This window comes from Phaethon aethereus (genome assembly GCF_964289735.1).
Source record: "Phaethon aethereus genome assembly, chromosome: 8".
NCBI classification, from domain to species: Eukaryota; Metazoa; Chordata; class Aves; order Phaethontiformes; family Phaethontidae; genus Phaethon; species Phaethon aethereus.
In genome coordinates this window covers 7,164,729-7,180,684 of record NC_138584.1, presented here as the reverse complement: position 1 = coordinate 7,180,684, position 15,956 = coordinate 7,164,729, and the positions used below count along the sequence as shown (strand labels likewise).

Here is a 15,956-nt window from a genome sequence, read left to right as displayed (position 1 = left end):
AGCCTGTTCAGATAGTGGTGAATGGAGCAGTGGTGTTGGGCAAGTGGGATTTGTTTGGGCTTGTACTTTTGGGAAGATGAAAACATTTTCTAAGTGCAGTTATGGTAAATGTGAATTAGGTAATTTAGCTGCTGGCCTTTCTGCCTTTGAGAACTTTTAAAGGTAAACAAGGTAATGTAAAAGGTATTCAGTTTTCCCACAGAGTAGTCTTAATTTGTTGTTTGTTAAATTTGTTTATTTCCCCCCCACTTCTTTGCAATCATGATTTCTGGGAGTAGTTTTCTGAAGACTGCAGTATGATTTCTGTCAGTTGCAAGGTGTTTCTCTAAAGCTCGTAAGTAATTCATAACTGCTGGAGGCTGACATAATAGATAGCCCACAGTTTAGCTCTAGCAGATGCAGCAAGGGAGATGTTTCCAAGATGCTGCTCAGATGTCATCATTGAAAGTCATGCCCTTTTTTTTTTTTATGGGTCATTTTATAAATCTCAGTGATGAGCTTGTTTTTTTCTAGGGAAACTCTTATTTTGCACTGTTACTTCTAGCCTTTCCTTTTAATCAAAAGTGGAAGTGGGGGGGAAAAGATTGAGGCAGAAATACCATGAAATGTTCTGTTTCTAAATGGTATGAGGCATAGGTATGTAGTTGTTTTTTGGTGTTTTGGGTGATTTGTTTTGTTCTTTCTTCCTCCCTAAGGTTGCTGCATTACTGTATGGCCGACAGTAAACCTGGAATTTTGCTTGAGGCCACTAGCTACTGAGAATATCTATAGAACCCACAGGTGATACCTGCTCTGTGTATAGGAGCTATGCAGGAGACCAGGTTTTGAACAGGACCACTTGTGTGCTAGCGTGATGCGGAGGGGAATTAGAAAGGTCTAGTGTTTATCAGAGGTGGAATTGGAGACATTTAGAATAATGATGGAGACTGATCAGAGCCCCAAATCTGCAAGTACTTGCATGGATGTCCCATCGAAAGGGAGTTTATATTCTGCTTTAAGCCAAGAGAAAAAAACTGACCATTTCTCCATGTAAAATGAAGTTTTAAAACACATTGCCATAGAATAAGGGTCTGTGGTTGCACAATGCGCCATGATTCCTCATGAAATCTTGGATCCTCTAGATACCTGCTAGCAACGTCAGAGAAGCCTCTGCCAGAATGACAGGGCCAGCTGTTTTTGACCAGTCAGAGGGTGGAAAAGGCACAGGGTAAAGTCTCTACTCCCTCTCTACTCTACTTTCTACTCTCATGTGTTACCTATGTCAGATTAATAGTAGTGATAATAAGGTAGGTTGACTATTAAGTTAGTTTAAAAGCTCCAGTTCAGTCTACAGGGGTTTCAGAAGTTTAACCTGAGCTACTCAGCCAACTTATTCTGTCTTCACTGTTATTTTTTGACCTCTGGTTATAGACAGACCTCCTTTTGCATGTCTAGCTGGAGCAATTTAAGAAATTACCATTTCCACAGACAAGGCATTGTCACTAATTGTGTGAACACTCTTCATCCCCTTCAGGGCTAAGTAAAACAGATTTTAAAAACCTTAAACTACTCCAGTTAGATCTCCAAGGAAAATCTTGTCTAGATCATGTGTTAACCAACGTGAGAGTTCAGAAAAATTGAAAATCACTTCTTTCCTTTGTAGTTAGGTTAGAAGACAGTGAAGTGGGACCTGTTTCATAAGGATATTTCTTCCCACAAATATAAACACTTTGGTTATGAATGTTATTCTTGTTCACAGTCCTTTGATTAAAAGAGTACTAACCATGATGTGTTATTTGTGATTCTTCCCAAATTGGTAACATCTGCAGATTTCATATGTTGATGAGTTTCCTGTAGTTAGCTGTGCCCTATCTTTCCAGTAGTATTGAGAAACAGAGTATTATCCACAGGTCTGTGTTCCCTCAGTGGTAATCAACAGCCCACATAGTCTGGTCTGTTTAGAGGAGCCTTCTAAACAGCTGATTGCAATGGCCATAGGCTATGTCACTTCTTTCTGATGCTCCTTTTTGTTGAATATCACATCACTTGAGTGCAATCAGGCTGTAATCCAGATTGAAATTTCATGCCTATGTTTTGTTTCCATAGTGGCCAGAACCTATGTCCTGTTTTCCTCAACTTTCTGGAGAAATTCCACTCAGATTTTAGTTTTGTATCTTGGATTCCCATATTCTCTTTATTACAAATGTTGTGTACCATTTTTGTGGGTATTCAGTATGAAATGTAGAACGCTATGATAAAACTTCACAAGAAGTTGAAAATTAAATCCTGTCTTATTGGAGCTCATGAAGCAAAATAAAAATGTATTCGTTTTATCTATTATCTATTTATCTAATCTATCAAACTATTTTTGTTGTATTTTCTAGTTAATTAGTTGTCCTAGTGAATGCTCATCTAATGAGGATGTACAGGGTATTTGGCCAGTGTTAGTAATTAATTACTGAAATCCCCCTGAAAATTGGCAGTAAGTGGCTCTTCTTGATAAACCAAATGAGGAGACTGGGATGATGGAACTTCCCTGTTCAAAGCAGGAATTTTTTTCTGGATGGTAAAATTACAAACCATGAAGGGAAGATTGTACTACTGCATGTACAAAAACAGAATAATGACTAGTGCTTGCAAAATCATTCCCTTGTTTGCTCAAACTACTCTGCAAACTGAATAGAGGATTTAAGTCACTGAGCCCTGAAACTTCCCTCTTTTGCTGACATTAAATTTCCTGTTAAACAAAACAGCTTTGTCTATACCTCATACTAAAACATTGTGTGGTGATTTTTAACAGGAATATGATGAGGAATGGGCTAAAAAAATCCAGAGTGAGAAATTTCGATGGCACAACTCTCAGTGGCTGGAGATGGTGGAGAGTCGGCAGATGGATGACAGTGAGCAGTACCTGTATGGGGATGATCGTATTGAGCCCTACATCCATGAAGGGGATATTCTGGAAAGACCTGACCTCTACTACAATGCAGGTAAGGCAACATATATTAGTATTCAGGACTGGGATTGCTACCTCTGTGTTTGGAACGGGAGCTTGACCTGGGGCTGTAGAGAGAATCTGCCGAGTCAAACCAGCAGGGCAGTTAACCCTTTTGTGTCACTGGGAGCAGCACTGATGTGTGCTAGCCGGGATGGGCTTGTCCTTGTTAGGATGTTAATGATGGATTGAGTACTGTACATGACCTTATGAAGTGTTACAGGTCTTCAACCTTAATGATTCTGTGATTCTGTAATGGTTATGAATTACAGCTGGAGATAAGCTGCACTTCCCCAGAAGTGAACTGATGACTCTCACAAACACAGAACACTGAAATAAATCAATTACTGGCTAATAATAATGTCTCTACAATTCCTAACCTTCACCAATGCATAATGGATAAATTTTCATCTCATGAAATCAATGAACAAGGAAATACATAACTTCCAAGAAAACTTAGGAGGTCTCTTACCACCTTTGGAAAGTCGAGGCAGACAATCAAAATCAGTGCACAGTGTTAACCAGTGCCTAACCAGGAACAAACAGAATGTCACTCCTCGTAGGTGTGAATAAAATCCTGAAAGTCTAAGGTGGCAGAAATGTAAATGCACACCAGAAACATCACTGTGACTTACACATAAAGGGCTTAGAAATAAGTTAAAGTTGTATTAAATTAGTGACTGAATCATACGATAGGACAAGAGGAAATGGCCTCAAGTTATGCTGGGGAGGATTAGACTAGATATCAGGAAAAATTTCTTTACTGACAGAGTGGTCAAGCATTGGAGCAGGCTGCCTAGGGAGATGGTGGAGTCGCCATCACTGGAGGTGTTCAAAAAACATGTAGATGTGGCACTTCAGGGTATGGTTTAGGGGACTTGGTGTTGGGTTGATGGTTGGACTTGATGATCTTAAAGATCTTTTCCAACCTTAATGATTCTGTGATTCAGAAATATGAGTAAACATATCTTGGGGAGCTAATGGACCATGACGACTGATTAGAATAAGGGTGGCTCAGCCTTGTTCTTCACACCTATTTCTGGTGTCCATTGCTTGTTTGCTTTGCGAACGCAAACCTTTTCTCATCCCTGTTAAATACACAGCTACAGGATTTGATGCTGAATTTTGTTCTGCCTCATGTGTTAGTTCTGTAATGGAATTTTTATTGCAGAATTTGTTGAAAGACTTCAGCTGAGCCACATCAAATTTGTAGGTTCGTTAGCAGAGGCAATCATTCTGTAACTTTCAGCTAATCTGTCTGTATAATTTTTGCTGTCTAGGGAAGCATGTGAATCTCTTCTGTAAATACTTTTTCTTTTTTAGTTCCTCATATGAAGATTTTATTACTTGACAATTTGAAGAAGTTAAAAACCACCAAAATTCTTCTTCAGAAAAGTCGTGTTTGTATTTGAGATTAACCCTAATAAATTTCCTAAAGAAAAAAAGTAATTTCTCATAATTTTTCTTAGTCCTATTAGTAGTGCATAATGGCACAGTTCTGGGGCATCTCAAGTGGAATTTGCTCTGTCTCTCGTTACATAAAGATTTTGTAGTTACTAAGAAAATAGAAGTTGCCATACTGGGTTAAGACACTGATGTATCTAGTCCAATATTGTCAGCTGTTTCAGAGGAAGGTTCAAAAAACTCTGCAGGAGACAATCATGAAATAATTTGCCTACCGGATAAATGTCTTCATAACTTTTTCATAACTAGGAGTTGGCTTATGCTCTCAGACTTGTGGTTTTATATCCTTTCAAACTCCTGGATGACTGTGTGCGTGGATTTTTTTTTTTAATTGCTGGGTTTGAGTCTGTGGGGTTTTTTATTTTCCACATAAGTGTCCAGTCCTTTGCTATGAAGCATGAGTCACAAAACTCTATGACTCTGGATGAATTTGCAGGAATAGTAATAAGAAAAACAAAACCACTAAAACCCATAAGCTTTACTTGTAGTTGCTGTAAGAAAATAATTGTGCAAGATCTCAGTAGCATTTCAAAAATTATTCTCAAAGGATATCACAACTTCAGGATTCTTTTTCTTCTGCTTTTGATTACGTCAGCCATAGCAACTTGCCTTTTTCGTGTATGTTTTTCCCTTTTGAATCCCGTAGCTTTATCTTGCTCTACTAGACCTACAGCATTAGCAGTGTGAGCCATATGTTGTACAGTACCAGGATCTTTTATTACATCAAGTCTCTTTTGGGCTTCCTAAGTTAAAGATGTGCCAGCATGCCTGTTGTAGTGTCCCTTTTACAGGTCTTAGTAATAAACCTTTGCTTATTTCATAGGGCCATTTCTTTACCCACCAGTGTGAACTAGAGATGGAGCGGCACCAGTAACACTGAATTCCCTGGCTTTTAATCATTTATGTCACAGGCGTAATGTTCTTTGAACAAAGATTTTTGTGTTGGAATTGATATTCGTCTGGGAAGGAGAGGCAGGTTTCCAATGCTATGTTCTGCAGATGTTTGAAAAGTGCTTTTGTTTTTAAAGGTGTTTTAAAGGTATAAAAGTACGTGATTATATTCAAAATACAGATTCACTTTTCAGATTCCTTCTGACAAGTGCCAGTAATGGTGTGCTTCTGAAGTCTGCTAGATGTATACTTTTGAGATGTGGCCATACAGGACATGATAGTCCCTTGAAAAAGCTACGGATTATTGTACCAACTGAAGTACGCATTTGGGTTTCCGAAGCACAGAGTATTACTTAATCAAAAAAAAAAACAAAAATCCAAGTCTTTGTGCAGTGAGAAATTAAATGCTTGTATTTCAATTTGATAATTTTAGAAATGACCTGCACTGATGGCTGATGCTCAGTACAAGTCCCTCAGCCATAATAGTTCTTGAGTTCGCTGATGGCAAGGTGAGTTCCTTATTGCAGTGATACACAAACATCTCTCTTCCGTAGTAAGTTAAACCTACATGAAAAACTTGGTAAAATCTCTGAAGTTACCTTCCTGAGCTCTGTGTCTCTCTTGCTTTGAAAGTACATAACCCTAATTTCTGTTGAAATGTACATAACAACAGATGTCCTTTAACTGCGTAATCATATTATATGCAGCTGATGCTATCCATGTGCTTTCATCTTTCTATGAATTCATGTGAGCCATAACTGAGTGTTATGGTTTGAATTTTAGCACTGTTGATTGAAGGCATTTTAAGTAGTGGTGGCTCTAGCCTCAGAGTTAAAAAGTAGTGCTTGCTTCATTAATATAAAGATAGATGTTATTTTTAAGTGTCTCCGCTTGCACATAAGTTTTAACCAAACTTGACTGTTTAAAATACATAGTCACTTAAATTGATTGTTTTTGATCTGAAGTGCTGCAGGTATTGTAGAATCATAGAACAGTTTGGGTTGGAAAGGACCTTAAAGATCATCTGGTTCCAACCCCCCCTGCCATAGGCAGGGACACCTTCCACTAGACCAGGTTGCTCAAGTGTAAGTGTACGAGTGTATATGTAAGGTACGAAAGTGGTAACATTCCCCCTCTCTTCTGTGAAGAATACAGAATAGGTGGTGAGACAGGAAAACTTGGAACAAGCGTTAATAACAGCCATTTCAACTTTCCTTCCTCTTCTTTAGTCATTTTACATCCATATGATATCAGAGGGCACTCACGTGTCGCTGCACATGCTGAAAGACAGTAATATCGATCTGTGCCAGATTACTTGCTTGTCAAGTAATACTCTTTCACATACTGTATACACATGTATACAATTAGAATATAGCCATGTACAGCTATCTTATGCTGCTAAAATGTAGTCTGATCATGGTTAGCATTTTTCATTTACAGTCTGTTGCATTATATTCAGTCACTTTCCCATGAGGTATTATCTTCTAAATGAATCTCTATAGCACCTCATCAAATGTCTGTTAGAAATCTAGATGTGTCAATTCTATTCCTTTTATCATTTGTCACTATATTATCTTCAAAAAACATCAGGTAAATTCATAAAGCACAGGGAGATTTCTTTGAATGCCTGAGTCGTCATCTCTAAGCTCTTGTGTCTGTAAGTAACTTTCCACTGCTTCCTGCACAGGCAGTTTTAGTAGTTTTGAAACCACAGAGGTTAAGCTAAGTGGCCTGTGACTCCCTAGATCTTATCTTTCTCTCTTTAAAGTGGAATGGCATTTGTAACTTCCTAGTCATTAGGAATCTCTCTCTCTCCCCCCTCTGTTATCAGTCAGAATGTACCTGTTTCTGCCCTGTTTTTATTGGGATGCTTTCTGCACTACAAGTCTGGGATCGTTTTCATACAGTAATGGAGACAAACTGATGTAGGGTCTCTTTTAATGAAATAGCTTGTTTTATCTGATTAGAGCCTAATACTAATCACCAAGTAAGAACTATGCCCTTAATATTAACAAGAAATATGTTTTGTGAATGGGAACAGCAAAGAGGTAAGCTGGGTTCTCATCCAGCTGGGGCCAGTTCACTGACTTTACTTCAAAGACATTCTGGATTTACACTGATGTAACAGAGGGAAAATGTTAGCCCCTGATCATCTTCTCTTCCTTATAAAGTAAGCAGAGACTGTGAAGCCTTTAAGGAATACTGCTGGCTTTATAAATGTTTGCATCTTCATATGCATTGTTTTAATATAAAGGAAGCAAAAGAAAACTGTAACCTATGCTCTTGAGTGGATATCGTGTGAAAAGACCACCCTCTTAGGAAATAGCTAGAAGACATTAAAATATGGGTGAGACAAAAGAAATGGGTTTGAAGTTGTTTCCTGTTTTTCTTAATCAGTTTTAAGAGATCCAGTGGTAAAGGGTAGAGTCTGAACAACTAAGACTTTTGCTGCTTTTCTACTTCTATGCTGCTAGCCCAGATTCATGTTTGAGCCCAGAGAAAAAGTAATGAGAAGGGTCACTTTTGTGATGGGGCAGACAAGATGGGTCTTGATACAACTTTTACAGGCCTGAGGAAGAAGGGGTAAGAGAATATTTCTTAGGTACAGCTTTTTTCAGGGCAGTATGCTGAGCTACTTGGAGTCCTAGTAAGGTTTTTTGGGGTTTTTTGTGTGTGTGTGTGTGTGTAATTGAAGTTGCTGTTTTTCAGTATTACTGCTGCTTAACATTTCTCCCAGAAATATTGCAAGTTGCTAACGAATTCCTAATCAAACCAGCAGAGGTTGTTGCCCACTTGCCCTGAAGTCATGCTCTTTTTTCTACAGTCACTATCTTTTTTGTTTTTATAGATGGCCTAATAGCCCCTGATGGAGCAGTGAGTCCGGATTTCTTCAGTGATTACCATCTTCAGAATGGAGACCTGGTTGGGCAGCATCCCTTCTCTAGCAGGTAAATTGCTGTTTGTAAAGAATGCATATAATCCAACAATGGCTATTCAAGTTTCTTCATAGGGCTTCATTTGTGTTGCTCAACAATTTTCACCATCATAGCAGTGGGAATCGTTTACACTGAAAAAGCAGTTCTCATCTGTCTACTGAAATACATGTTTCTTTTAACATATTAACATATGTGTTGTAATACATCATAGCTTTCCAAAAGCTGTAGAATAGAAAAGTAAAACTAGAACACACAACTAACTACATACTATGACAATCCTTCAGATACTATTCAGACATTGTTGGGAAATACCTAAAGAGGGGCTTGAGGTGCCAATTACCTAGAAGACTTCTGTTTCCAATATTCTTAAATTGTTAAAAATATGCTGCCGAAACTATTTCTGTTTTGTTTGGGTTTTTTGCCTAAGTTTTCCCAAGGTATTCTCGGCTAGATTACTGATGACACTTGAAAAATTTGCTAGATGAGCAAAAGATGTTGGCTTGACTTTTGGGAGATGTTTTTCTGAAATACCCCTCTGGTTAATGACCTCTCCTTCTCTGAATGTTAGCAAGGTGTTCCAGTTTGAATTTCTGAGTAGACTTCTCCCATGAGTTTGAAATAGAAAAGATTTAATTTCAAAGAATGAAATTTTCATAGACCCTGTAGCATTTAGGAAATGCCTTTTATAGAGCATGAATTACGTGCACTCAGTAGCAGGAAATATTTCAAACACCTTTCAGTCAAGCTACAGAATTCACTATAACAGTATGCTCTCTGGATGTGCCCAGCCCTGTGGTTGAAACTGTTTCTTTCCAAAGGCAGAATGTTATTTTCACCACTTAAAACTTTAGTCACCATTTGTAAAATATGAGTAATTCATAGTATGTACAGCTGAAGAAAAAAAAAAACGAACAAAAAACATTTTTCTCCCTTACTTTGGCTTCTTGTAATTGTTAAAAGGCGGTGGACAGTTACACTTGTTTGTTTTGTCTACCTGTGATGCACCAGAAAGCTGAACATTCAGCAAGGGAGGAATGGTGGTAACATTTTTAAGAAAAAGTTAAAATAACTAAAATGCTCAGGTCAGGAAAAAAAAGTAGGACTTAAGAGATGGACCTCTTGAAAAAAGGAACTGTTTATACTCAGTAAGGATCAAGTTCACACTAATGTGTAACCCTTTGCGTGGAGCCTGTGTTTGGAGAGGGGATGCTGTCACTGATAGTTTCCAAGTATGCAACCTTCATTTCGGAGTATGCAGGTGATGGAGAAACTGAGAGGAGTATGAGCTATATGCTACTCTTGGAGTCTTAATATGTGACTTACCACTTTCACCTTTAAAATAGATGCACAACCCAGGAGATGACAGATTTCTGTATGAACCAGAACATTGTATGGGTTTGTGGTCCCAACAGTCTTCATGCCCACCCTGGATGTAGGGGGAAATGTGTGTAGGGTGAAACTTGCACTCTTTTGTTTCCAGTAAACTTAGGTATAGCCCCAGTCAGGATGCTCTTGTTTGGCTAGAAAGCTTTCAGCTGTGGAAAAAAACAACCTTGAGTGTTCTTTGGTAAAAGTTAACCTCAAATTTCAATGTCTTATCAGGGAGCTATGTTAGTAAGCTGCTTTTTAATCTGATTGTATTCTAACTAAAATAAGTAGCAAAATACATCTGGTGTATACCTAGTTAAATTAAGTATTTGTAGAATTTCCTTGTAATGTCTCCAAGGCATTTTGGAGGCTCATCTCAAGAAAGAAAACACAGGAAAAACTGCAGTTTGGCTAATGACAAACTTGGTAATTGACCATTAATGATAGCCTCTGTGAATATTCAGATTTCTCATTAGATTTCGGCCTTGTAGGAAGACTTTTTTCAGTGTGACTGCTCCATGGATTTATCTGCAGTCCAGACACACGGTCTAATTGGAAACAGTGTGGACTGCTGCAAATGTTCTGTCCTATTTGTAACAGAGCAGGACTGAATTGTTTGATAGAATAGATACTGGCAGTTGAACAGCGAATCCTAGTTTTCAGATGTGTGTCATTATCGTTTTGAACTTCTTGGCGCCAGAAGCCAGGATTTCCTGATGCTTAGAGCTAATGTAAAATGCATTAGTGCTCCAAGGCATGAGCCATGGAATTGCCAGTCCCATGAGTTTGGAGAGTCAGACCCTCCCTTTTCCCAAATTTGAATTGGTGTTGGAAGGTAAAACCATACGTGCTAGAGAGCCTAATTAAAAATAATAGCAGCAAGTCAAGGGTCTTTTTATGTGTTATATAGTGTACATTTCATCCATACCAAAACATAATTCTAGGTTATTTTTATGCTTACAGTTTAAAGCTAACAAGAACCTTATGTCAAGGATTTATTTTAACCAGTTCCAGCTTTTAATAAATCAAGATTTTTGTTATAAAAATGGCTCATTTTTCTTTTATTAATATTTGAATATGCTTTCAGAAACTTTTTTAAAGAAAGCAGAGTTAGGAATTGCATAGACAACTAGCAAGTCAGTTAATAGTAACATTTTTTGTGAGTTCAAAGAGGGATGGCCTAATAATGAGTTGATGCCTATTTTTGGTCTTTTCATTTGTCATACTTTTTTTGTTATACATTTATTTGTTGTGCCTGTGTCTTCTGGTCTTGGCCTTTTATATTACGCTTTTTTAATTCTGTAATAGAAGCAGTTGTTTTCTAAGCAATGGGGTGAGTTGGGAAGGAGTCTTTTCCATCATTTAAGACCACCCTGTGAAATTTGAGGAAGGTGACAACCGTGAGCTGACTTCTTGCTACTCAACTTTGAATAATCTAACCGTTTCTTCTCCTTTCTGCACACCTATGAAGAAGACTTAGGATATGTTAGCTCTTTAATTTCTCTGAGGTTATTTCCTACCCTCATGGCATGCTCAGACTGGATCAGGAGTCCCCCTTGTGTCCAGGACAGCCTAACAAGACAGTCAGAAAGATTCACCTTTTTAGTGCCTGCATGTCACTGAGAAGCTGAGCTAGCATTGAACCAGTGTTGGGTGCACCCAGTGCATTACTAGGGCTTAAGTGTGTTCTGATCACCAACCTCATTTTTTCTGAGCCAAAGAAATGGGTCTAATAAGGAGAGGTTTTCAAGGACTGCAACCAAACTCAAGTCACCTTGAAGATTTTCACTGTAAGCAGTATTTAATAATACCTATGCAAGGGAGCTCAGCCCACACCTGCTGCCATATATCAGATTGTTACACCTGTTATACTGTGTTGAGCAGACAGTGAAAACTGTCTGCTTCCTTGGTTGTAGGATGCTAGTTCTAGCAGAGGTCTGGAGCAGCATCTGCCATTGCAGTTCCACCATGTTACATTTGGGAAAATTCAGGGGAATTGGAGCAGCAGCCATATCCAGATGAAATGGTTGACTTTCCTGTAACGCAGCAGGGAATCGCAACCATGTCCTGTAGAGTTCCTGTCCCAGGAGACACTGGACCTACATACCTAGACCTGCTGCAGAGTCTTAGGTGGGTAGGGAAGTTCTTTTTTGAAGTAAAGAGTAAAACAGGAGCTTAAAAGATTTAAGGTATTTATAGGCACCTGTGCTCGCTGGGGTAGCACATTGGGGTTTTTTTCTCCATAATTTTTAAGAGGGAAACGTGTAGTATTAGCAGTACGAACATCTATGCATCTGGTGAATCAGGTGGAGTGTCTCAGGGGCTGCATTTTTCAAAGGCATTGCCTTCCCTTCACAGGGTTTCTTGGACTTCCCTTGGAAAGCTAGAGTACTTACTACTGTCAGACTTGACTGTCACCTTGCATGATCAATTCCTGCATCATAAAATACAGAACAACTTTGAAGGGAATTGTAAAAGTATCTAGCCTTGAATTCAGTTTGTAGACTTGCTTGCATTCTTGCTATACTAGCCATATCCTGAAGCAAGCAGGAATAACTGTTTCTGGTACTTGTCAGCATAAAGGAAAAGTAGCACATAAGTGAAGACCTGGAAGGCTGGCATTTTTCTAATACTAGTACCTTTGCTTTAGGGACCCAAGGCACTGTTAGATTACCAGAAACAAAGCATTTCTATTTCTATCTTGTGTGTTTTGCAGCTTTAGATTACAGCTCTTATTTCTGAACCATATTCTTAGTGGAGTTGTACTGTTGTGTGTGATGTCTATAAATAGCATTATTTAAGAATACAATGTACACAGAAGTGGTGATAAAATACATAAACACCATCTCTTGTGTTCCTCAAAGGTTTGGAGCAGAATGCAAACAGATCGTAAGGTATGTTTTCCATTCAGCAGAAAATACATGGCTGAGGGGGTTGTTTTGACAGCTTGTATCCAGGTTTTTTCATTGGCTAGGAAAAGACTTTTGTGATTAGATTACCAGCTTTGAATCGTCTTACTGTCTTTCAGAAGCAGATGGGAATTAGGCATAGATTTGAAATTTTCATCTGTTATTAAAACTTGTATTCAAGGCTCCTGGTTCTGATAACTCTTAATATAGAGTGAAAGTTTTATGATTGTAGCAAACAAAATATCCCTCACCTTTGGCTAATGTGATGACAGCTTAGTGTCTGAGCTGCAAGGGAGAAAGACCAGATGAAAGACATCTTCAAGAATCTATGGTCATTTATCAAATTTTAATCACCTTCTAGAGACTAATTACTTAAGACACAAGCATAATAGTAATGGCTAAATATCTTTTAATAGAGATATCCACAGTATTTTTTTTACCTTTTAGGGAAGAGGCCACTTTTTAACCTTTCCCAGCTATAACTAGATAACGGTACAAACCTGAACTGCAAAAATTTTTTCTTAATATCTTCAGCAGAGTACCCAAATCCTCTCTGTCTGTAGCTTTAGAAAGATTAATAGTTAGGAATGCTGGAGCTAGCCAAAACTTTTTTTTTTTGTTCCTAAGCAAGTTTTCTCCAGCACAGAATCCTTTAACCTCATTGCACAAGGGCAGCTCTGCTACATTTTATAATCTTCGTTTTCACTAAGACAAGGCGTTTCTCTGTGTGCGCTGTTAGGGGCGTGTGCGCTCACATCTCCTCTCAACAGAGATCTGATTGAAGCTTCTTCCCAGGAAGGAGTGAGGTTTGGCATGTCAAACAAAACCAGTTTTATAGGGTGACTGTCTCTGTCCCTGGTGGAATATCTTTCCTCTTGCTTGGCTTTACAGCCTAAAACTGTGGCTGCATTTCTTCTTCCTGCCATGGCAGGTCATTGTGATATTTTGTGAACTAAGCATATGGAGCCAGGGCCTTGCAGGCTGCTCTGCATTGAATTCAGTTAAGCTGTGTCTGTTGTTGGCAAGTATAGGCATGCATAACCAAGCTGTTGTCTTGAGTTGACAGAAACTGCAGCGATGTGGGCTTCAGTAACTTAATACATGGCCGTAGGCCCTGGTGGGAGCACAAGGAAGACTGTTACTGTGATTTAGCCTATCCCTATCTCCAAGCTACCAGCGTGTAATGTCTGCAGTGCTAAAAGTCCACATTGAACGGCAAAAATAGTCATATCCACAGACTTTTTTTGCTTTCATACCCTGATGAAAATCAGATGTGAATTCTCATGGGGGAAAGACCTAGGTCTGTATCCTTCCATTCCTGTTGACGCCTGCAGTGTGGTGTGAACTCCCAGTCATGAGTCACAGCTGAATAGCTCCTGTTCAGGTCAGGTACAGGAACTGCATCAGGTGCTGGCAAATACACATTTGCTGATTGTTTATCGAAATGCTTTTAAATGGCTGTACCTGTAACTTACATCTTACATCGACATTTATAGCTATCTTCCATATAGGTCCTCATCTTCAATTAGATTAGCTGAAAGCAATCATATGTTGTACTTCTCAAGTATTGGAGTTAGGATTTCATCTTTTCCTTGCTTTAGTCTCTAAACCCTACATGATATATTGCTGATATAAAGAACCTTCTTCCTAAAGAAAAGGCTGGAGGAGTTGAGGACCCTGCTATGGAGCATCTCTCATCCATGTTGCATTTTCAGTAATGAGCAGAGTTTATTTAAAAGTTTGAACTTTCCTTTCCCAGCCTTTCAGTAGCTAAGAGCCATCTTGCAGGCAACCTCTGAAGGTGAAAAACTAGGTAGACAATAAAAGCAAGCTGCCTCAGGCAACCCTTTACAGCCATCAGTGGCAGAAGAAACTGCTTCATGGTTCTTGGAAAGATTAGCTTAGATAAAAAGCATGTTCTGATGTGGGGTCTGTGCTACAGTAGAATTGAAAGTATCCACATCTCTTTCCTCATCATTTGAATAGAGACAGTAATGCTTTCCTGTCTTACAAGTGGACATATAGTGAGTATAAAATCTTTTAACTAATGGAAAGAAAAGCTAATAGAGTATAAAGTATTATTACAACATGGTTCTACTTTCAAACATTTTACCATAGTGATATTTCTTAGTTCTGTGCATTACTTTTTCTTTTCCATACTTAAACTTTATTTTAAAAACAAAAAAACCCCTTTTTTGCCTTGGAATATGTTCAGCAGAGTTGTACTCAGCTTCTACCATTTGGACACTATTTAATTTGCATTTCCCAAGAGAATTGAATTAGGTTTTATTAGTAAATTGGGCCTATAACCTTGTAGGCAGGTTTTATTAGTTTATCACACATCAGTATTAGCAAATTGTAAATCCAACTGAAACGAATTTGAAAAGGCCTTAAAGAGAAGCCCAGAACCAATGAAGTTTCTGGAGACAAATAAGGGGGTGTTTTTGTTTGTTTTGTTTTGTTTTATTTTTTTAACTAGCAAATGTTGTTTGTGGTAGCAGAATCATATCTCTTTTTTTATTATATTCTGTTTGTTCTCCTAACTGCCTACATCTTCAGTTTTAAAGAAGTTAAATTGAATATGTTCAGGAGGATTTAGCTAAACTTCTGATATGGCTTTATATGGCTTGACGTAACAGAGTTAAAGAATACAACGCTTGGACTACACAGCACTTACCTGCCTGTTTCACATGAAAAGTTAGTAAGTTGCTTTTGGTTCATCAGTGCCTGTTCAGGTGGTACATATGGTTGGAATTAAGATCTTGCATCTAAAAGATAGTAATAAGGAAGCAGGAACTGCCTTTTTGAGGGTTTTTGTCTCAGTCTGGGACAAGCTTATTGGAAGTCTTTACTTGATTTCTTCAGCTCCTGGATCATGGCCTAAATCAAAATTCACTGTATAGTTGTTTTCCTTCAGTACTTAAATGTGGGAGTGGTGCTTCATTGCTAAGAGCTTTTGAATGTGAGCTTGAATTTTTTCATGTCTAATTTATAATAGTTTGTTTCTGCACCAGTACTAAACTAGAGTTCTCTCTTCCCTTTCTTTTTTTTTTTTTTTTTTTAGGTAGTGGTCATATTCCCCGCTAGCTGTCATTTCATTAGTTTTTTCATGCTTTCTTCTCAAAGCCATGTTTATAGAAATTAAATACTGCAACCTGATGAAATTATAATCCAGTTTACATGTTAGTAATACATATTTGACCAAATTATGCTGTTATGATGTGGACGGTTATTGTAGCATTTTTGAAAACTAGGAGTCTGATTATTCAAGGGGAAGAAGATTTTTCCCTATGAACCATATTCATCAATGAGATTTTACCAGGGTTTGGAGATCTGTGCATACTGCACCACTAAAGGATTGGGGTCCAGCACTGCCTGCAATTGATAATATCCAGCTAAGGACAATATTCTTCA

General features: G+C 38.3%; 1 protein-coding gene across 1 annotated transcript in view; it reads left to right on the top strand.

Annotated features, from left to right (window-relative positions):
* Positions 1 to 15,956, top strand: part of KIFAP3 (kinesin associated protein 3) — a gene marked incomplete at its 3' end in the record, with an annotated part of 74,606 nt that overhangs the window by 47,037 nt on the left and 11,613 nt on the right. The window contains exons 18-19 of the mRNA XM_082002614.1: positions 2,780 to 2,969; positions 8,178 to 8,277. Coding sequence (XP_081858740.1) covers positions 2,780 to 2,969; positions 8,178 to 8,277 — 290 coding nt within the window. The remainder of the gene's footprint in view (positions 1 to 2,779; positions 2,970 to 8,177; positions 8,278 to 15,956) is intronic.